This window comes from Sus scrofa, chromosome 15 (assembly GCF_000003025.6).
Source record: "Sus scrofa isolate TJ Tabasco breed Duroc chromosome 15, Sscrofa11.1, whole genome shotgun sequence".
Classification (NCBI taxonomy): Eukaryota; Metazoa; Chordata; class Mammalia; order Artiodactyla; family Suidae; genus Sus; species Sus scrofa.
In genome coordinates, this window is record NC_010457.5 from 137,170,578 (window position 1) to 137,192,591 (window position 22,014).

Below are 22,014 nucleotides of genomic sequence, written 5' to 3' on the forward strand. Positions count from 1 at the left end.
TGTATGTATGTACAATACTATGTACATATGTACAATAATATTTATGTATCATCATAGATAGCATGTCAATGAGACTAAGTGTTCTCTGCAATATATTCCTGGCAGAAATATTTTAAATAGCAAAAAAAAAGTTAACTTCCGCCGATAAGAAAGTAGGAAAATACTGACGGTGAATGCATGCAGTGGCTACTGCGCAACAACCAAAAAGAACGAATCAGGTCTATACTCACATCGGTTAATACAGAGCGCTCGCCACAGGGCAGACCCCATCCGAGTGCTCTGTGTGTACAGATTCAGAACAATCCAGTGGTGCAGCTCCTCCATGTGGAAGGGAGAACTGAGCCTGGGGCGGGGGGATTAGTTCACAGCCACAGAGACACAGTTGGCGGGTGATGCGCTCAGCTGGGAGCCCAACCCCTGTAGTTGGTTCCAGCGTCCGCATGCCTGACTACACACGGTAATTCGGGAAGATTACGCAAGACACCAGTGCCAGTCTCTGTCTTTGGGAGGTGGTGTTGGAAGAGAAATAAGATTGTTTGACTTTTCATGTTGTATTGTTTATATTCTTTTTTCCTCTTCTTTTTTTTTTTTTGTCTTTTTGCTATTTCTTGGGCCACTCCCGCAGCTTATGGAGGTTCCCAGGCTAGGGGTCGAATCAGAGCTATAGCCACCGGCCTACGCCAGAGCCACAGCAACGCGGGATCCAAGCCACGTCTGCAACCTACACCACAGCTCACGGCAACGCCAGATCGTTAACCCACTGAGCAAGGGCAGGGACTGAACCCGCAACCTCATGGTTCCTAGTCGGATTTGTTAACCACTGCGCCATGACGGGAACTCCTATATTCTTTACCACGTATCACCATGTATCAATTGTACACATTTTGGCCCAGCAATCCCACTGCTGGGCACATATCTGGAAAATACAAAAACTCTGATTCAAAGGATACATGCACCCCAATATTCACAGCAGCATGATTTACAATAACCAAGACTTGGAAGCAACCTAAAAGTATCCACTGACAGAGGAATGAATAAAAAGGATGTGAGATACACACACAAAATGGACCACTACTCAGCCATAAAAAAAAAGAACGAAATGCCATTTGCAGCAACATGGATGGAACTAGAGATTATCATACTAAGTAAGTCAGACAGAGAAAAACAAATATCATACAATATCATTTGTGGAATCAAAAAAAAAAAAAGAACAAATGACCTTATTTTCAAAACAGTAACAGACTCACAGACATAGAAAACAAATTTATGGTTACCAAAGGTAAAAGGGATATGGGATAAATTAGGAGTTTGGGATTACCAGACACACACTGCTATATATAAAACACATAAACACCGAGGACCTACTGTATGGCACAGGGAACTATACCCAATATCTTGGGGGTTTTGGGGGGGGTTTCGCCCACAGCATATGGAAGTTCCCAGGCCAGGAACTGAACCCACGCCACAGCTATAACTAAAGCCACAGCAGTGAAAATGCTGGATCCTTAACCTACTGAGCAAAAAGGGAACTCTCTCTTAATATCTTGTATTTAACCTACAATGGAAAAGAATCTGTAAAAGTATATATATATACACATATATATATTCACTTTATAAATATGTATCACTTTATATAGACATAAAACTGTATATATAATCACTTTGCTGTACACCTGAATCTAACACAACACTGTAAATCAACTAAAAAATTTTTTTTTTTTTTTGCCTTTTTGACTTTTCTAGGACCGCTTCCATGGCATGAGGAGGTTCCCAGGCTAGGGGTCTAATCAGAGCTGTAGCTGCTGGCCTATGACAGAGCCACAGCAATGCGGGATCTGAGCCACATCTGCGACCTACACCGCAGCTTGGAGCAACGCCGAATCCTTAACCCACTGAGCAAGGCCAGGGATCAAACCCGAAGCAACGCCGAATCCTTAACCCACTGAGCAAGGCCAGGGATCAAACCCGAAGCCTGGTCGGATTCATTAACCACTGCTCCACGACAGGAACTTCAAAATCAACTACAATTTTTTAAAATGAAAGACAAAAAGTCTTTTTTAATTCTGCCCTTAAGGACTTATAGTCCTGATACGAGTTCTTAAGGGGTTTTTTCATTTGAGAATGAAGTATATGATAAGGAAACGAAAGACATAAGAACCAGCGCATAGGGTGTCTGAGCTCTGGGTTAAGCGTCACTGGCACCCACTTCCAGGTTTGGACCCCACCCGTTGGTGGTGTTTGGCTGGAGCTCCAGTGCAGCCCACGGGCCTGAAACACCCAAGGGCTGGACAGTGCTTTTCCCTCCTGTTGAAAGCGCCCTATAAATTATCCAACGTGACACGGCAAAGATCCTACAGGTAGAGTTGTCTCTTCTGCGAAATGGAGATGGCAGCGTCTGTTCACCTCGCAGCACTGACCGCATCCGGGCTTACTTACTCCTATTCCCACGTTGCAAACATGGAAAGTTTCAAAAGGGGGGGGAATTTCCTGGGGGGAAAGACTGTACTTTTCCTTTGATCTTTTTTTCGTAAACGTGAGAGGGAGGAGGGGAGAGGGCTCTGATGCGCCCAACTCTGGAAGGGAGAGGGAGAAGGCGATGCCCTTATGATCCAAGAGATTGGGGAAGGCAAAGCAGGCACAGTGGGCTGAAGCTCGTGGCGGTGTTTGGGACGCTCTGGGTTTGCAGTTCCGTGAGCGCGAGTCCGGACGAGGAGAGCGAGGGGATGGCGCGGGAGCTCAAAGCAGGACCAGCACCGCGTCCTCCGGCCGCCCAGCAGCGCATCCTCACGCGCACGCGCCGGGCCTGCGCGCAGAAGTTGACTCCGCCGGGAGCCGCTGCTGTGACTTGAGCGGCTTTTCCTGGCGGGCAAGGTCTCAGGTGCCTGGCCAGCCGCCGGGCTACTGGCGCTCGGGCTTCGCGTTCCAGCCGCGTCCAGGCAGGAGGGAAGGCGTGGAGGGGCGCGGATCTGCCGCAGGAAATCCTGGATCCAAAGTCCCACTTACCAGGTGGCGTCCCCACGTGTTAGCCGGTGGCTTTGGGGAAGGCGCTTTCCTGAGCCTCGGTTTTCCCATCTGTCAAGCCAGAGTAAGGAGCGTTCTCCCTGCAGAGGTGGGAAAGGAGGTAAACGCGGTACCGCGCGCTCCGAGGGCGCCAAAGCCTGGCGGGTCCCTTTGCGGGACCGCATCACCCGGGGAAAGTCGCGGACCCGCCAGACGTGGGCTCAGCCCTCTCTCCCCGCTGCCGCCTTCCTCTCGGGAGTCGGCGTGGGGCGAGGAGCCCCTGGCCCCGCCCTGCCCTGTGCCTCCCACTCCGGCGCGGCGCCCGAGGTGCCCGCCCCGCCCTTGGCTGGCACCCGGAGGTGCCCGGCGCTCCCGGAGCTGGGCGGGGCGGGCCGCGGGCCTCGTGACTCCGGAGGGCGGCCGGGGACCTCGCCCCTGCCGCGCCGTGCGCCCTGCGCCCTGCCTGGCCCGGATCAGCCCGCCTGGCCTCAGTGCACCTGACGCCCGGCCTGGTCGCCTCCCTCTCCCCAGCCCAGAGGGACCGGAGAGACCACCCCCGAGGGGCCCGGCCAGGGCCTGCACGCCCCGGAAAGGAGTCGGTGAGTTGGGAGAGAGGGAGAATCAAAGAGGGGCCTGGGTGGCACCAGGACTGCGTCCCCAGGATCAGAGAGGGGCCACGGTGATAAGCGCAGCTCCGCTGAGTGAAAACGCCCCCAGCAGCCCCCAGCCCACCGTCCCAGCTGTTGAGGAGAACGTGCCCGGCCCACGGAACCCCAAACCCACACCCCGCCCAACCCGGAGAACCAGATGAGACTGGTCTGGATCCTCTGGGCGCCCATTTGGGGCAAAGCAGTGGTTTAACCAGAGGCCCTGTGTCGGATCTGTCTGCAGAGCAGCCTGAGGCTGTGGGCTTGGCGGAGACTCACTCAGATTGGAGCTCTGGGGTCCCAGGCTGTTTGCAGAAGGAGTCCTCCTGCAAGGAGGTGCAGGCTCGGGGGTGTCTGCAGGGGAGAAGGCATCCTGGATTTCCAGTCCTCTGAAAGCCCCAGTTTTTGTGGAATTGTCTTTTGTTTGTGTCAGGTCCCCAGACCGGCCCACCCACCTTGTTACAGAGCTGTGAGAAGGGGCTGGGCCTATGGGATCACTTAGTGGGCACTGGCTCCCTTGTCTTCTAAGATCTCAATAGGCTTGGACTCTCTCACCTTAGCTGAGTATTGAAAACCACACTTTTTGTTTCCAGTTGGGTTGGGGCCTTTGCATTTTATGTGTGTTTTTTGAAAATCTTCGTCACGTATTTCTGAAAGGTTGGAAGGTTAAGGGAGAGTTGAGGCCCCCACTAGCCCTTAGGTGCAGAGGTGGCACTGCCCATGGTCACGAAGCCCCAGGGAGAGGGCCAGGGCTTGCTGATCGTGGCAGCAGAGCAGTGACTTTGGCACCTGGGTTCAGCCCACTCACCTCTGTCCTGACATCCACCCCTCCCCTGAGTTGTCTCCCCACCCCCCCACCCCCGCCGACCTCCGCAAGCCACAGCTTTCCTGGGCAAGACCCCCGTCTCTGAGTCTCCAGGGCCTCCCGCCTTAGATCCAAGCCCCAAGCCTCGGTCCCTGTGCTCCCCATGCCCGGAATCTGGATGTAGGTACCTCACAGTATTGACTGGAGACAAACCCAGGCTCACAGACGAGAAGTCAGAGGGACTGATGGATTAAGGCATCAGTGACAAGGGGGCAGACACCAGTAGCAAGAGGGCCACAAGCCTCTAGCCTGCAAAAAGGAGCCCGGACGGAAAACTGCAAAAGGAAAAGACAGAGGAATATAAGCCAGATGAAGGAATTACTCAAAACCCCAGAAAAAAAGCCCAGTCAACTGGAGATTAGCAGCCTCCGTGAAAAAGGCTTTAGAATAATGATAGTAAAGATGATCCGAGATCTTGGGGGAAAAAACAAAAAACTGGAGGCAAGGATCGATACATTAAGTAGAAGATCTAAAGATTAAACAAGCAGAGATCCAAAATTCAATGACTGAGATAAAAAATGCACTAGAAGGAGCCAACAGCAGGTTACAGGTCGAAGAAGGAGCAAGCGAGGAGGAGACGACGGTGGTATGCAGATGAAGGCGCCAGTGGCTGAAGCATCAAAGGCGGCTGAGTGGGTCTGGTGGGAGGCTGGGGGGGGGGGGGGGGGCAAAGAGGTTCCAGAACCTGGGGGTCTACTCAGAAGGGTGACTTTGGTGCCCTGGGGTGACAGTAGGGGGATTGCTCCCCACCTCCTAGGGCTCTATGTCTTGATCTTTCCAGAAGCAACCACTGGAGGAAAAGCCCTCTCCCCTCCACCCAGCCTCTCTGTGATCCCGACATCCTGGCATCACCAGGCCTGGGGAGGGCCAGAAAGGTCATGGAGCCCAACTGCCGTCCTTGGACAGAGAGGAGAAGGGCACTTGTCCCAGGGAGCAGGGCCAGCTGGTGCCTGCACCACCCAGCTCCCGACTTTCGGCCCCACCCTGGGGCCTGGGACCCGCCCGCCCTTGCTGTGGAGTCGACAGCTGGGCTTTAGCTGCAGGTACAGACCGATGGCCATGTAAACAGGGTTTCCAGCCACTTCCCAGGAAGCTGGCAGAGCAGAGAATGGGCAGGTGGGTGGCACGCTGCAGGGCGCCCGCCCTGTGCTGTTGCTGCTGGAATGATTCCAGAACCTCCAGCTGCACCGCAAGGGTGCCTGGTGCACCTGCAGGGAGTGGCGGACCTTCTGGGCGGGATGTGCTCATTTTGCAGCTGACGAGGCTGGAGGGCATGGTTTCTACCAGCAGGCAGCAGGCACTGCCCTCAGAACTAACCACACAGGCCAGCTCTGCCAGCAGCACATGGGAACAGCCACAAAGGGTCAACGCAGTGGCCCCGTAGTTGGCACCTGGGCTTTGCCTCAGGAATGTGCCCACACCTCTATCAGCAAGCGTCGCCCACCTGATTCTGAGTCGGGGAGATTCCTGGCACTGTTTTGAGGCATTTAACCAGGAACTTTGAAGAGCTCTGATGGCAATCTGCTCAGACGGTGACTCCTCGTCACTGCCATTGTTCCCAGGCTCAGGGGGCCACTGGAAGCTTTGTGTAGGAGGCATTTCCCCCCCACACCAGATCTCCCTTTAATGCAGCCAAAATATGACCTCAACTCTTTGCCTGATAAAAGATGATATAGCATTGAAATTCAGTGGTCTGGGTTCAGGACATGCATTTTATTTTATTTTATTTTATTTTATTTTACTTTATTATTTTATTTTATTTTTGTCTTGTTGCCTTTTCCAGGGCTGCTCCCATGGCATATGGAGATTCCCAGGCTAGGGGTTGAATCGGAGCTGTAGCCACCGGCCTATGCCACAGCCACAGCAACGCAGGATCCGAGCCGCATCTGCAACCTACACCCCAGCTCACGGCAACGCTGGATCCTTAACCCACTGAGCAAGGCCAGGGACTGAACCTGCAACCTCATGGTGCCTAGTCGGATTCCTTTACCACTGCACCGTAACGGGAACTCCAGGACATGCATTTTATAAAACCAGTTCCACGATCTCTTTCCAACTCATTAACTTCCGTGTGACCCTCTCTTTTCTCCATTATAGCTTTTAAACGGCTGGGGAAGGCTCACAGTCTCAGCGATCAAAAAGGTGATTAAATCTGAGCGTGGAACAGGCGCAAATTGAAAGTGTTTTGTTCAGGAACCTCATGACAGGCGTTATCTACCCTGAAATGGAGCCAGGACTGGCGAGAGTCTGGTGGAGCTGCCTGCCAGCACGCACGCCCTGGGAGGTTCCTGCAGGCCCCGGGCAGGCCCAGAGCCTCGCACCTTCCACGGGTCCAGCATATCCTCTGTGCTCATGGTCCCCCTTGACGGTGGAGGGGTACCAGGTCACATCAGGGTCTCAGTGATGGAGCAGAGTCGGGGTTGATGGGTGAGATGACTGTGCTGGAAGGCCATCCCCTCCGTGAACCTGCGCAGTTGAACCCTAGGCATGGCAGCCCCTGGCGGGAGGGCACCTTTCCACCACACCCCAGCTGCCCCCATGAAGGTACCAGCCTGACGCCAGCCGGAAGGGGTGCTGGCAGCACACTCCCCAGCTGCCTGTGACTTTTGCTTTATGTATTTTTTGGCCACACCCATGGCATGAGGAAGTTCCCGGGCCAGGGATAGAACCTGCACCACAGCAATGTCAATGCCGGATCCTTAACCCACTGAGCCACCAGGGAACTCCGATTTGTACATTTCGAATGCTGAAAACACACTCATCATTCGATTTAAGATTCTCTTTTCTAAAGGTAGTTTTTAAAAGGCTTTAAACTTCTGCCTTTCATTAATTCACTGAGTGGGAAGATTTGATCACAGTGTATAATGACCCAAGTCACAGGCTTCGGGCTCTCGAGCCCGGCTATCCTAGGAACATACATCCCAGGAGCATCCCCTTGCTGTGTAGGGGCACAGTGTCCTAGAGGGCGCAGCTAAACTTTGGAATCTTCCTCCCTTCTTGACCCTGCACCTCCTGCCCACCCAGTTGCTGGGCAGGGGCTGAAAATAGGCACCAGAGGAGTTCCTGTCGTGGCTCAGCGGTTAACAAATCTGACCTGCATCCATGAGGACGCAGGTTCGATCCCTGGCCTCGCTCACTGGGTTAAAGATCTGGCATTGCTGTGAGCTGTGGTGTAGGTCGCAGACGTGGCTTGGATCCCGAGTTGCTGTGGCTGTGGTGTAGGCCAGTAGCTATGGCTCCGATTCGACCCCTAGCTTGGGAACGTCCATCTGCTGTGGGTACGGCCCTAAAAAGCAAAAAAATAAAAATAAAAAACGGGCACCAGAGTAAAATTTTTCAGATGATGTCTCATCCATAAAGTACCTACAGTCTGTTCTTGGTTTAGCTCTGGGGGATGCTTGTTTTGAAAATGTATATTCTGCCACTATGGCTTTATTAAACAGGGCAGAGTGGATATGTCTCCCTCCCGTAACAACTCAGGGTCATCACCGGAACCTCCAAAATGGTGCTAAGCCACGTTGCCATGGTCCCCTCTAAGCTCGGGGGCCGTCCGCTTCCCCTGTTCACATCTCAGCGGGTTTCTGCCCAGTCTCACTCCAGGCAACGGGTAGCCAACCTGGGCCTCTTCCCCTGGCAGTGGTACCCAGACCCTCCCTGGTCCAGCTTATGTCCGTTCCCTGGTCTCAGTCACCTTGGTTATCTGAGCTGGGAGCCCAAGTACCATCCTTCCTAGAAAAAGAGCATCAGACAGAAGGAACAGGCTGGAGGGGGCGCCCAGGGGAGATGGCGTCCTCTGAATGTGAAGCCCTGGGCAGCGGTTCTGACGCACCAGTGTGACCTGTGCATCCATCCGCTTCTCGGTCACTGGCTCGCTCTGCAGTGGTAACGTTTGCGTGACAAGAAAAATATACTCGTTTCCTTCTGTTGTGCTTTTCTCCCTCATCTTTACAGTATTTCCCTTACTTGAAGTGACGTTTCCTTTAGGAGAGGGAAAGGGAATTACTCAGCCAATGGTCACGGCTTTTATCGGCTTTGGAAACAGAATTTCAGTGAATGTGCTTCTCATGATAGAATAGTTTTCAAAAATGGTTTTTAAAAATGAATAAACCCCAGTCCTCCATCAAATAACTTGCTGTCCCAGTTTTTAAAACCAGAAACTCTGTGCCCTGGGGAACATGAGGCATCAGTTGTGTTTTGATGTTTTCGTGTCCTGCACCCCAGGGCAGCCCCGTAACCCATCGTACACTGTCAGCTGGGGCTTGAGGGTGGAAATGGGGCGGGGTTAGTGCAAAAAAATTTAAGAAATTATTTTTCACTGATTTTAAGACACAAGCCAGGAAACAGTTAATTGACAGCCATAGGATCTCTGTGGAAATTTTCATTTTAACGGGTGTCTTGCGTGTTGCTCAGACAATGTCACTTTTCCTAAGTAACCGGGAGTTCCCTGGTGGCTTAGCAGTTAAGGATTCTGCCTTTGTCATTGCTGCAGCCTGGGTTTGATTCCTGGCCCAGGCAGGAACTTCAGCAGGAGCAGGCAAAAAAAAAAAAAAAAAAAAACAATAATTTTAAAAAAGAAAAAAGGCAGGGATTTCCCATGGTGCCTCAGGGGTAACGAACCCAACTAGTATCCATGAGGACTCGTGTTCCATCCCCGGCCTGGTTCAGTGAGTTAAGGATCTGGCATTTGGGTGAGCTGTGTTGTAGGCCGCCAAATGAAAACGTGCTAAAGGAGTTCCCATTATGACTTAATGGGTAAAGAACCCAACATAGTGTCCACAAGGATGCGGATTTGATCCCTGGCCTTGCTCAGTGGGTTAAGGATCTGGCATTGCTGCAACCTGTGGAGTAGGTCACAGATGTGGCCCAGATCCCTCGCTGCTGTGGCTGTGGTGGAGGCCAGTAGCTGTAGCTCCAATTTGACCCCTAGCCTGGGAAGTTCCATATGCTGCAGGTGCAGCCCTAAAAAGAAAAAGAATAAAAGACTCGCTGAAGACACACAGGTTCTCCTTGAACTTTCAGCTTCCCGAAGGGAAACCGTCTCCCCAGCAGAATCTTCCCACAGCCTTGGTGCCCAGCGCGGGGCTGGCCTGCGTGTAGCAGGCACAGCCTCTGTCCCAGGGGCCCCTGGATGGCCAGCTGAGACCAGGGAGGCGGGAGCACAGAGGAGCACCCCCGCGACCCCGGGAGAAGTCACCGTCGTCATGGTGATATGTGACGTCACCGGCTGCTGGGCTGTGAAGCGATGTCCGAGGAGTGTGCGCAGTGGGGGCGGGGGGTGGGGAGACAGGCAGAGCGCTATCGGAGGATCTTGATGAAATGCAGATTCTGCATCAGGAGGCTGGGGCAGGGCCTGGGAATCTGCATTTCTAACAGGTTCCAGGAGATGCTCTGGTCCAAAGAGAACGCACTTTGAGCAGCGAGCAAGTGGCGAAGCTCTGCTTATCTTGGTATTTGACATTTGGTTTGGGGTTTGGGGGGTTTTTTGGGGGAGGATTGGTTTGGGTTTTTTGGCCATACCTGCACAAGCAGAGGTTCCCAGGCCAGGGACTGAAACTGCATCATAGCAACAACCAAACCACCGCAGCAACCATGTCAGGTCCTTAACCCACGGAGCCACCAGGGAACTCCAGTTTTTGAAATTTGGATGTTCCTTCTTTTGTCCTTTTGACATTGATTGGGATCTTCAGTGTCTTCAAAAGGGGCCTGATAACATCTTCTGAATTCTGCCCCAGGGCGTGGGAATTCCACACATAGGTTCATTGATTTCCACTGTCCACGTTTCCAGAAAACCATCCAACCCAGGTTGGAAACAGCACTTTCCGTGTTGCCTCTTCTTCTGTGCATGGGCCGCATCGCGGGCTTCCTGGGCTGACCGCTATGATCCTGTGGTTCCAGGTGTGACCCTGACCAGAAGCAAAGATGGGGAAAAAACTGGATCTTTCCACGCTCACGGACGAGGAGGCCAAGCACATCTGGGAGGTGGTTCAGCGGGACTTCGAGCTTCGAAGGAAAGAGGAGGAAAGGCTAGCGTAAGTCTGCGCAGCTGAGCCCTGGGGCTGCCCTGCGGTCTGGAGGGGCCGTCCCCTTGGGGCCTCTGGGTGGGCAGATGGCAGAAGCTTGGGTGCAGGACACTGGCTGGAAGCCCGGGGCTGGGAGACACCTGCTCTCTGGCCTCAGTCTCTTCTTAATTAAAACGAGGGGACGTGCATTTCCTCCTGACAGTCAGATGCTCACTGAATAGTTTGGTTTCAGCTCGATCCAGCCCCGGGTGACATTGTCCCCTAGGCCAGGTGATGCCGAGGCCACGGCACTGCACGAATAAAAGAGCTGAAGGTGATGGACAGGGGAAACACCCGATGCCAGGATCGAGGGCATTTGGGACAAAGGCAGACTGACGCCTTTCTTTCCAGGGTGGGTGGTGGCCCGTCCTCACCGTGGATGCCCCGGTGCCGTTTTGCACACCTCTTCCCGCCGGGCTGAGCTGCACCCACCCCGTCACCTTGCATATCCCTCCACCAAACCTTGGCTTAGCTCCCTTGCAGTCTCGTGTTGGCATCTTTTGTGGTCGGGCAGCCTGTTGCGAAGGAGACATTGAGCAAAGACGCAAGCGAGGCAGGGAAGTAGGCACGCCCGTGCCTGAAAGGCTGCTGGCCGACAACGAAGACGAGGTCAGAGGCATGGAGGGTGCGGGCACAGGGCTGAGGCCGGGCAGGGCATGCCCCCCAGCACAGGCGAGTAACAAGACCCGCAGGCAGTGGGGCTACTGAGACACTGTCAAGTGGGCTTTGAAGGTGGAGCCTGCAAGGTTGCCCACAGGTTGGATGTGGGGTCTGGGTACGGAGGCATCCAGGTCAAGGGTGACTCCAGAGTCTCGGCCTGAGTCATGGGGGCGGGGGGGGTCACCTCACCTGGGGAAGGCGAGGGTGGAGCAGGTGGGGAGGAAGCAGGACACGGGCAGAGTGTTGACCTCGGGTGGACTGCCAGGTATCAAGGGTGGGCAGGCTCGGCGCTGGGCGGGAGCTCTGGAGAGACGAAGTGGGGTGCTGCCCGCCAGACGCCTGGCTGCTCTAGCCACATCAGACTTAGTGGCTTACTGCACACCAACCTCTCTCCTGGCTCTGGGGTTCAGAAGTCCTACCATCAAGGTGTGGCAGGTGGCCCTCCTTCTGGTGGCTCCAGGGGAGAGGCTGAGCGCTGGCTTTCCGTCTAGAGGTGCCCACACCCCGAGGTTCCTGCCCTTCCCCCACCTCCAGGCCATCGGCCTTCTGACCTCCAGGCTCTCCCGACCCCTGCTTCTGTCCCATCTCCCGCTGTCTCTCTGAGTCCCCTGCCCTCCTTGCGATGACACTGTCCCACCAAGAGAGTCCAGACCACGCCCCATCCCACAGCCTTAACTGAATCACGTCTGCCAAGTCCCTTGTGCTGTGTAAGGTGACACAGTCTCGGGTTCTAGGGACAAGGTCGTAGATGTTTGGGGTGGAGGGAGCATTATTGGGCGGAGCCCTGGATTTAGAGGCCTGGGACTGGAGGAGACCCGGGGCGGGTTTGGGGGGAAGACAGAGGAAGACGGGGCCCCAGAGGAGACAGAGAAGGAGCCTCTGGTCCCGCCTGGAGGGGTTCACACACATCCACAGCCCATCAGGTGAAACAAGCTCTCGGAGCCCAGAGCCTGTGGTGCTGGTGGGGGGCCTACATCAGCCCCATGAGGCTTCCGGCTGCCCCCCCCAAGGCCCCCACCACCTGCCCTGGGCTGCACATCACCCCCTCTCCCGGGTTTCCGTTTTGAAACCACTTTCACCGCCCTGGTGTCTTGGCCGACGCCCCCCCACCCTGCCCCCACCCCTCCCTGTCCCTCCGACCCCCGCTTCTCCACGCTCTGAGCTCCCCCCTCTCATTCCCAGCTCACTTTTTTCCCCAGAGCAGTTCCCTCTGCTTCAGCCTGGGCCTGGAGCCCCCCACCCACCCCCAGGGCTGAGGGCCACACGCTCTCAGCCACAGAGTCCCCTGGCTTTTCCTACGGGAAGATCACAGCCTCTCCAGGCACACGGCTGCTGTCACTTTTAGCTTAGACTCTCGGGTTCCCCGCATAGTTAGAAAGGCAGGGAAGGTGGGGGGCAGGAACGAGCTCTTCTGGCGGATGCTCTGGGCTAACTGGGCAGTCCAGCGCAGAGGTGGCCTGGGCGCCTGGGCACATGGTCGGAGAACCAGCTCCCTGGGGGGCTGGGGGCTGGGGAGGGGCTTGCTGTCCCTGCCCGCACCTGCCTGCACGAGGCTCAGAGCTTCGGGGTGGGGCAGGTCTCCTTCGCTGTGAGCAGAGTCCCCGGAGAGCAGCCTGTCACCTACCCCCCAGGGAGACGGGGCTTCTCAGGAGGTGATTCCCCAAGACTAGGCTTTGTTGAGAGGAAGGAAAATGCAGAGCCCAGGCCCCGCTGACCAGGGGCTGCGGGCAGGGAGGCTTCCCTCTTCTTGAGGCTTTTAGACACAAGAATGTGACATAACCCCCAAGGGTCACAACTGTACAGACACACACATCTGGACGCAGCGACTCAGCCGCACACTGCAGGCTGCACCCCCCACAGTCCCTTCCACATCCCCAGCCCCCACCGTGCCCATCGTGTGTGAGGCCCCCGGTCCTTGGCCCCCTGCGGACCCTCAGCCCTGCCCTTGGGGGCGGAGGTGCCCACTGCCCGACGTCCCTCAGAACTGCTCCTCTTCTGCCGACGTTTGCCCCACCTCCCGTGCTCGGCCCTTGGCCTCTGCTCTCACGCTCCCTTCTGAATCCAGTCTGTCCTCACTGAGACCTCTAGACCCCGCGGACCCCCCCAACCGGGGTCCCCCCATCAGCTCCTTCCTGCTCTGTGGCCCACCCCCCTGGCTGCTCTCTGCTGTCGCCCCTGCTGGCCCTGTGCTGACTGCTGTGACCAATAGCTTTGCGCTAAGGACCTCTCTGGAGGGGACGCGTCCTACACCCTTGCAGGCTGGGGTCCCCAGTCTAACCCAGCCCACAGCCTTGCCCAAAAGTTCCTCTCCGGTTCTTAGCAAGGTCCTGAGCTCCCACAGTGGCTCCTCAAGCCTTCACTCCCCTCCAGACCACAGGCCTTGGCAGCCCCTCACCCGCTCACAGAAAGCTCTGGGCTACAGGCATCACTGCCCCCACCTCGGCCTCCGTGAGCTCACACCCCCCGTCTGCCCTGCCCCGGCCTTTCCCTCTCTGTCCCCAGTGCCTCCGTCACTCCCTCTGTCCTCTGTCCTACTGGGAATATCAGTGTAATTAGTCACCGTATTGAAACAAAAACACAGAAGCAAGGAGTTCCCTGGTGGCGCAGGGTTAAGGACCTGGCATTATTGCTGCTGTGGCAAGAGTTTGTTCGATCCCTGCCCTAGGAACTTCCACATGCTACGGGCATGGCCCCAAAAAACTTAAAATAAGAATAGAAGCCAAAGCAAACAAACAAACACAGAAAGACTTTCTTTTGCTCTCCTTCGTCCCTAACGTGCATCTGGCTAAACGCCGGCACATCTTGCTCCTTTTATTTGAAGGAGCTGCCCATCCTTGCTCTACCTCATGTTGCACTGGACCATCCTGGCAGCAACCCCCAGAGGCCCAGTCAGGAGCCCCTTCTCCGCCCCGGTCCCCCCCGACCTGGGGCTCTGCCCTCCTCGCGGCCCCGTGTCTGTCCCTGGGGTTCCTTTTCCCACGCCCCCTGGCTTTTCTCTGTGGTTGCTTTGCAAGCTCCTCTTTTTCCCCCTGCCCAGTAAAGGAAGAAATTGCCAAAGACATGTCTTCTCAAAGGAGCAGGATCCAGATGCTTTCTTGGACAGATCTTTCATCTTTCAAATGCCCAAAGAATAAAGGACTCCTTTGTTATTTATCTGCTTCAAACCAGGAAAAAAAAAAATTCATTAGGCTCACCTTGATGCCCTATATATTAACAAAAATAAAGGAAGAAAACTCCAGCCCAGTTAAATCATCATGTTACTATGCCTCAGGCTACCCTGTCTGTTATGGAAACCACCAGCCCCCTCTGCCTATTTAAATTAATTCTATACCATTTAAAAATCAGTTCTTCTGTGTCATTCTTCACATGTCAAGTTTTCAATAGCCACACACATGAGTAGTGGCTGCCATACTGCACAGGCAGAAATTGCACGTTCTCATCATCACACAAAGTCGTTTTGGACAACACTGGCTAAGGAGACAAAACCTGTGTTTTTTGGGGGCTTTTTGTCTGTTTATTTTTTCTTTTTAGGGTTGCACCCATGGCATATGGAGGTTCCCAGGCTAGGGGTCCAATTGGAGCTACAGCTGCCAGCCTACACCACAACCACAGCAACATCAGATCCAAGCCGAGTCTTCGACGTACACCACAGCTCATGGCAACACCAGATCCTTAATCCTCTGGGCAAGGCCAGGGATCGAACCCCCAACCTCGTGGTTCCTAGTCGGATTCATTTCTGCTGCACCACAACGGGAACTCTAGTAGTATGCTATTTCTAATGATTTTTTAATTAATAAATTGGGATAAAAGGATACTTTTTAACATGATGAAAAAAATTTATTCAAACAACAGCCATTTTGATAAAGTAATATTAGAAACAAGAAAAGCATTTCTGTCATCACTTCTCACCACCAGTTTAGCATGTTCTAGAAGTGCTAGCCCACGCAATTAGAGAAGGTAGCAAAATGAGTAGTATATGGATGGACAGGGAGGTTACCTGCGGATCATAAAAACCCAAGATAGTTACCTGCAAAACCAAGAAGACAATTTAATAGTCTTATTATATAAGATAAAAGAATATAAAAGAAAATCAGTGTCCCCTTTTTAGACCTCAAAGATACCAAATTAGAACATATATAGAAAAAAATCCTATTTATAATAAAAGTATGAGAAACCTAAAGATACACATTTAAGAAATGTGTAAGAAGATATGAAGAGCAGTACAGAATATTATTAGACAACATCCCCCAATTGTAAATTATAACAAGTGATACCATGTTCTTTAGATGAACATTCTGCCGCAAAAATGCTGGCTCCTGAGGAATTCATGTCAAATTCCCAAGGCATTCAGGGAATGTGAAAAGAATAGTACAGAAAAACAAAGACGTGAGAGGGAGCAGTTGAATTAAGAGTAGCAGAGGGGCCTTATTCCCTGGGATAATAAAAAATATTTGAGGCTGGAGTTCCCATTGTGGCACAGTGGTTAACGAATCCAATAGGTACCATGAGGTTGTGGGTTCGATCCCTGGCCTCACTCAGTGGGTTAAGGATCCAGCGTTGCCATGAGATGTGGTGGAGGCCGGCAGCTGCAGCTCCAATTGGACCCCTAGCCTGGAAACCTCCATGTGCCACAGGTGCGGCCCTAAAAAGACAGAAAAAAATGTTAATGCCACATCAGAAAATAAGGTGGCCTTTTCACAGGTGTCAATAATCAGTGAAATAACATGAAAGCCCTAAAATGCGACCAAGTATACATAACAATTTCTAGTCCAATAAGGGCAACATTTCATATCAGTAAGAAAAGGAAGGATTAATAAAAGTTAAGTCACAGTGGACTATGAGTGTGGGGCTAAGGGAGGGAAGCTGAGCTCAGACTTTTTATTATTTTATTAAAAATGTATGACATGAAACCGTGGAAATTCCTGGAAGAAAAGGGTGTATAGGTAAATAGATTCATAATCTCGGCTGGAAAACCTTACCTATGGCAACATGGGCAGAAATCACAGCGCAAAATACTGATACTGTGGACTACATAGGTACATCTGATTTTAAAAAGAAAAGTTTTTAAAAAATCAGAAGAAACAGTTTTAACAAATGGCAATAATTCTTATCCTTGGTATGGAAAGAGAGTCTTAGAATCAGAAAGATAAAGAAGTTTTCCAAATTAGAAAAACACCAAAATCCCAGTGTTTAAGTAGAAAAAGGTTGAATGAGACTGCATGGCTGACTCATGTCCCTGGGTGAGGACCGAAGGTGGCCTCAACAGAACGCCCCGTTTTCAAGGGCACAGCCTGCAAGTCAAATATTAGGCCTGTGATCCTTCCCCAGAAAGGCAAACAGGTGGTGATGTGGGTTTGTAATCTCTGCAAACAGACCCGAATGCCTGCGATTACCCGCGAAAGATGCCCTGGTGTGAGACACGGCCGGCAAACCAGGACTTGCTTGAAAAATAAATAAATTATAACAAGGAATTTGAAGTCACCCTGGGCTGGGCGGCATGGCCCCTCGGACGGGCACCTCCAGCGCTAAAATCACAGGGGCTGAGACAGGAGGTCAGCTGCCCGCCCAGCCTTTGGTCTGGGATCCGTGGGGGATTCCTGTGGGCCCCCTCTCAGCGGCCTGTCGCTCACAGGTCACCACACGTATTTGCTCTTTATCCGTCTGGCCATTGTTGGGTCGGTCTCTTCAGAAGACCTCAGAGAACTTTCACGGGTTTCTGTTTCCCTCGTGGTAATGCCTGATGTTTAGCCATAGAATCAGGACCTCAGACCCGCGTCATTGCTCTTCAATCCCTGTGACGTTGTGTTTGTCCCCTTTCGGCTCCCTGACACTCGTGTCTCGCTTGGTTGGCATCCTTTTCATCATGTTGTCTCTCAGTTCTGTGACTCAGATCTCTCTTGCTCACTTGTCTTTTTCAAAACCTTTTTTTTATTAAAGTGTAGTTGATTCAGGATGTTGCGCCACCTGCCGCTGTACAGCAACGTGACTCTTAAGCACCATCCTTGAAATGCGTGTTTCGGTCCCCGGGAGCGCGTCTTCAGCTCTCTTCCCAGCGATGGCTCAGGGTGGGGATTTTATATGTTGGAGCCTCGCAGCTGGGAGTCGGCTTTCTGCTCTCACACGTTCCGCTCAGAACCCTGGCAGATAGTGAAGCCCCCAGAGACGCCCGTACCCTGATCCCCCGAGCCTGTCGTAGGTTACACGGCAGAGGGGGATTAAGATGGCAGATGCGATTAAGGCTGCTCATCAGGGGTCTGGACACGGGGAAAAGGTGCTGGGTTTCAGGCTGGGCCAGTGTGGTCACAGGGGCCTGAGAAGTGGATGGAAAGGGAGACAGGATGCGTACGGGTCATTGTGAGAAGGACTCCGCCCACCGTGCTGGCTCTGAAAATGGAAGAAGCAGCCAGGAACCAGGGACTGCAGGTGCCCCCTAGCAGCTGCGAAGGGCAAGGGACAGACTTTCCCCAGAGCCTCCTGGAAGGACCCAGTCCTGCCAACACCTTGATTTTAGGTGGCACCTAGGACCTTCCTCGTGAGAGGGGAGGAGTCGGTGCTTGGCGTCAGAGCATCGAGGGACCAGCTGACTCTCTTGTAGGGGCTGATGACGCTGGTGACTTTTCGGTTGAAGCCAGTGCTCGTTAACCATCTGAAACCCCCAGGGCTCTGAAGAATTATGCTCCATCTCCGCTGCCTGTGCTCTGAAAATGAAACAAAGCCTGGATGGCAGCATATGTCACTGAATATGTGAAGCTCACTGATGAGACCTACTGCTCAGAAAAAGATTCCTTGCAAAGTATGAAAGCCCATAGACAAGGCACCTGGTCACCCAAGAGCTCCGATGGACCTGGATGACAAGGGTAGTGTTGTTTGGGGAGTTCTCATTGTGGCTCCGTGGAAATGAATCTGACTAGTATCCGTGAGGTTTGATCCCTGGCCTCGCTCAGTGGGTTAAGGATCCGGCGTTGCCATGAGCTATGGTATAAGTCGCAGATGTGGCTCAAATCCCACATTGCTGTGGCTGAGGTGTAGGCCAGCAGCTGCAGCTCCGATTCAACCCCTAGCCTGGGAACCTCCCTATGCTACAGGTGCGGCCCCAAAAAGACGAAAGACAAAAAAAAGAGAGGTGGGGGAGATTAGTGTTGTTTTCATGCCTGCTAACACAGCATCCATTCTGCAGCCCATGGATTAAGGACTGATTTCAACTTTCAGGTCTGATTCTTCAGGAAATACTTTTCACGAGGCTGTAGTGCCACAGATAGTGACTCCCCTGATGGATCTGGGGAAAGTGCATTGAAAACGTTTCAGAAAGGATGCATCATGCGAGACGCCATGAAGAGCATCCGTGATGCCCGTTGTATACGGAACAGATGGGTGACGGGGACCTACTGTGTAGCACAGGGGAATTTACTCAGTTCTGTGTGGTAGCTTGTTTGGGAAGAGACTCTGGAGGGGAATGGGTCTGTGTGTAACTGACTTGCTTGGCTGTGCACCAATTAATACAACTTTGTGGGTCGACTATATTCCAACAAAATTTTTAGAAATTAAAAAAATAAAATATATTAACAGCCATTCCAAAATGTAAACAAAAAAAAAAGAACATCTGTGATTCATGGGAAGAAGTCAAAGTATCAACACTTTGAAATGTTTATAAGGAGTTGAGGAGTTTAGAAGAAGTTGATTCCAGCCCCCTTGGATGCCTTTGAGAGGTTCGGGACTTCAGGAGAGGGAATAACTGCAGATGCGGTGGAAGCAGAAACAGAGCTAGAATTCTACTAGGAACCATGGGGTTGCAGGTTTGATCCCTGGCCTTGCTCAGTGGGTTAAGGACCTGGCGTTGCCACAAGCTGCAGTATAGGTCGCAGATGCAGCTCTCATCCAGGGCTGCCACAATTGTGGTGTAGGCCTGCAGCTTCAGCTCTGATTCAGGCCCTAACCCAGGAACTTCCATATGCCACAGGTGCAGCCCTAAAAAGAAAAAAAAAATAAGTGGGGCCTGAAGATGTGGCTGAATTTATCCTGTGATACAACTTGAATGGATGAGGAGTTGCTTCTTACAGACGAGCAAAGAAAGTGGTTTCTTGAGATGGAATCTACTCTTGGTGAAGAGGCTGTGAGGACGGTTGGAATGACAACGAAGGATTTAGACTATTCCATAAACCTGGTTGATGGAGCAGCAGCAGCGTTTGAGAGAATTGGCTCCAACTTTGACAGTTCTACTGTGTGTAAAATGCTGTCAAACAGCCTTGCAGGCTGCAGAGTAATTGGTCATGGAAGGAAGACTCGACCAATGCAACTTCATGGCTGTCTTAGTTTAAGAAATTGCCTCAGTGACCCCAGCTTTCAGCAAGCACCACCCTGACTAGTCAGCAGTCACCAGCATTAAGGCCAGACCTTCCACCAGCAAAAAGACCATGACTTGCTAGGAGTTCCCGTTTTGTGGCACAGCAGAAACGAATCCTACTAGGAACCATGGGGTTGCGGTTTGATCCCTGGCCTTGCTCAGTGGGTTAAGGATCCAGCATTGCCATGAGCTGTGGTGTAGATGGAAGACAGCTCAGATCCCGCGTTGCTGAGGCTGCGGTATAGGCACGCAGCTGGAGCTCCTATTAGACCCCTAGCCTGGGAACCTCCATATGCCACTGGTACAGCCCTAAAAAGCAATAAAAATAAAAATAAAAAATATGACTTGCTGAAGGCTCAGATGAGGATTAGCAATTTTTAACAATAAATTTTTTTCTTGTCTTTTTGTCTTTTTAGGGCTGCACCATGGCATATGGAAGTTCCCAGGCTAGGAGTCTAATGGGAGCTGCAGCTGCTGGCCTACTCCACAGCAACAGCAACACGGGATCCGAGCTGCGTCTGCAACCTGCACCATAGCTCATGGCAACACCAGATCCTTAACCCACTGAGTGAGGCCAGGGATCGAACTGCAACGTCATGGTTCCCAGTTGGATTCGTTAACCACTGAGCCACGACAGGAACTCCAACAATAATTTTTTTTTTTTTTTGTCTTTTGTCTTTTGTCTTTTGTTGTTGTTGCTATTTCTTGGGCCGCTCCGGCGGCATATGGAGGTTCCCAGGCTAGGGGTCTAATCGGAGCTGTAGCCACCGGCCTACGCCAGAGCCACAGCAACGCAGGATCCGAGCCGCGTCTGCAACCTACACCACAGCTCACGGCAACGCCGGATCGTTAACCCACTGAGCAAGGGCAGGGACTGAACCCACAACCTCATGGTTCCTAGTCGGATTCGTTAACCACTGCACCACGACGGGAACTCCCAATAAAATATTTTAAATTAAGGTCTGTACATTGTATTTTCAAGCATAGGGCCACTCACACCTTAGAGACTTTAGCTTAGTGTAAACAAAACTTTTATTTGCACTAGGAAACCAAAAAACTTGTGTGACTCACTTTATTGCAATATTCCCTTTATCGCAGTGGGTCTGGAACTAAGACCGCAGCATCGAATATCCTGCCCACTGTTTGCCCTCCTCTGGCTGGTTTCCTGTCACCTTCTCCTCACTTCTGTCTTCCCGGCCTTTTATCTGCTTTCTAGGGCTTCTGAATCCCGTTCTCCCGTGCTTTGGCCCAAGGGACCCATTAGATTCTTCAAGTATTGAGAACCCCAAAGGCTTTTGTTTCTCTGGGTTATATCTCCATCGATATTTAGCTCATCAAAAATTAAAACTGGGCACTTTAAAAACCGTCATGCGTTTATTTAAGACCGCAATCAACCCCTTCCATGTCGACATAGGTGCAATGCTTATGCAAAAAATAGCTTTTTTCCAAAACAAAAATGTGAGTGAGGAAAATGGCATTAATTCTCTATTTTTGAAAATCCTGGTAACGTCTGACGTGATCGGAGAGAGGCAGATGCTCGAGGTTCCTTTGCCTTCCACGTGTTGTAATATGCCGTTTTGGCTGAGGGGTTGGAAGAAAGCCTAGCCTCGTGCAGATGTGTGGTAGGAAAAAGCAGGAGTGCTTTTGCCGCCTTTTCAGGTAACGATGGCCATTGTGTTTTGATAACACATGAAACCTACAACTGTAGCTTCTTAAAGGCGGTTTCACCGTGGAATCTGAAGTCGCATCACTGCACTTTCCCTTCCTCGTTCCTTAAAGTCTGGTCTCTCCTGCACTTGGGGTGGCTCTGCTGTCAGTGTGTAATTTTGTGACACCTATGCAGACTTGCCAAATATCGACACATTTCATTGTATGTAACCCAGAAAAATCACATTCATCACTGTCGCCCCGACCTCATCGGAAATCTCTCAGTGACGGAAACTGTCAGGCTCCGGGAAGCAGAGACATACGTTTTCCGAAAGTCTTCTCTGCGCTTGAAAGCTTGAGTTTCGGCATTTGCAACAGATCCTGTTACTGGACACACGTCTCATCAAAGACACGCTTCGTCGAGGCACCCTTTCCTTTCCTTTCCTTTCCTTTCCTTTCCGGCAGAGAGCAGAGCAGTCTTGGCTGGTCCGGGCTGTCCCTCCACCTCGACCCGTGCTGAGGCCCCAGAACGTTCAACCATCCTTGCTTTTGCATCACCGGTGCTGGGGTCAAAGGGCAAAGAAGGCAAATAACACCTTAGTGCTGCTGTGAACAGAGTCTGACCTTGTGAACCCTGTCAGAAGTCTTGGGCGTCCCCAGAGGTCCCTGGACCACACCTGGAGAATCGCTGCCCTGAATCATTGGCCTTGGAGTTCCCTGGTGGCTCGGCGGGTTGAGGATCCGGGGTTGTCACTGCTGTGGCTCTGGTTACAGCTGTGCTCGGGTTCCATCCCT

General features: G+C 52.3%; 1 protein-coding gene across 4 annotated transcripts in view; it reads left to right on the forward strand.

The window, feature by feature from the left end:
- Positions 3,385–22,014, forward strand: part of MLPH (melanophilin) — a 45,763-nt gene continuing 27,133 nt past the window's right edge. Inside the window, exons 1-2 of one of the 4 annotated variants that reach the window (XM_021074499.1) lie at positions 3,385–3,599; positions 10,408–10,541. In XM_021074499.1, the coding sequence (XP_020930158.1) occupies positions 10,432–10,541 (110 nt within the window). In that variant the 5' untranslated portion in view covers positions 3,385–3,599; positions 10,408–10,431. 4 annotated transcript variants of the gene reach the window in all.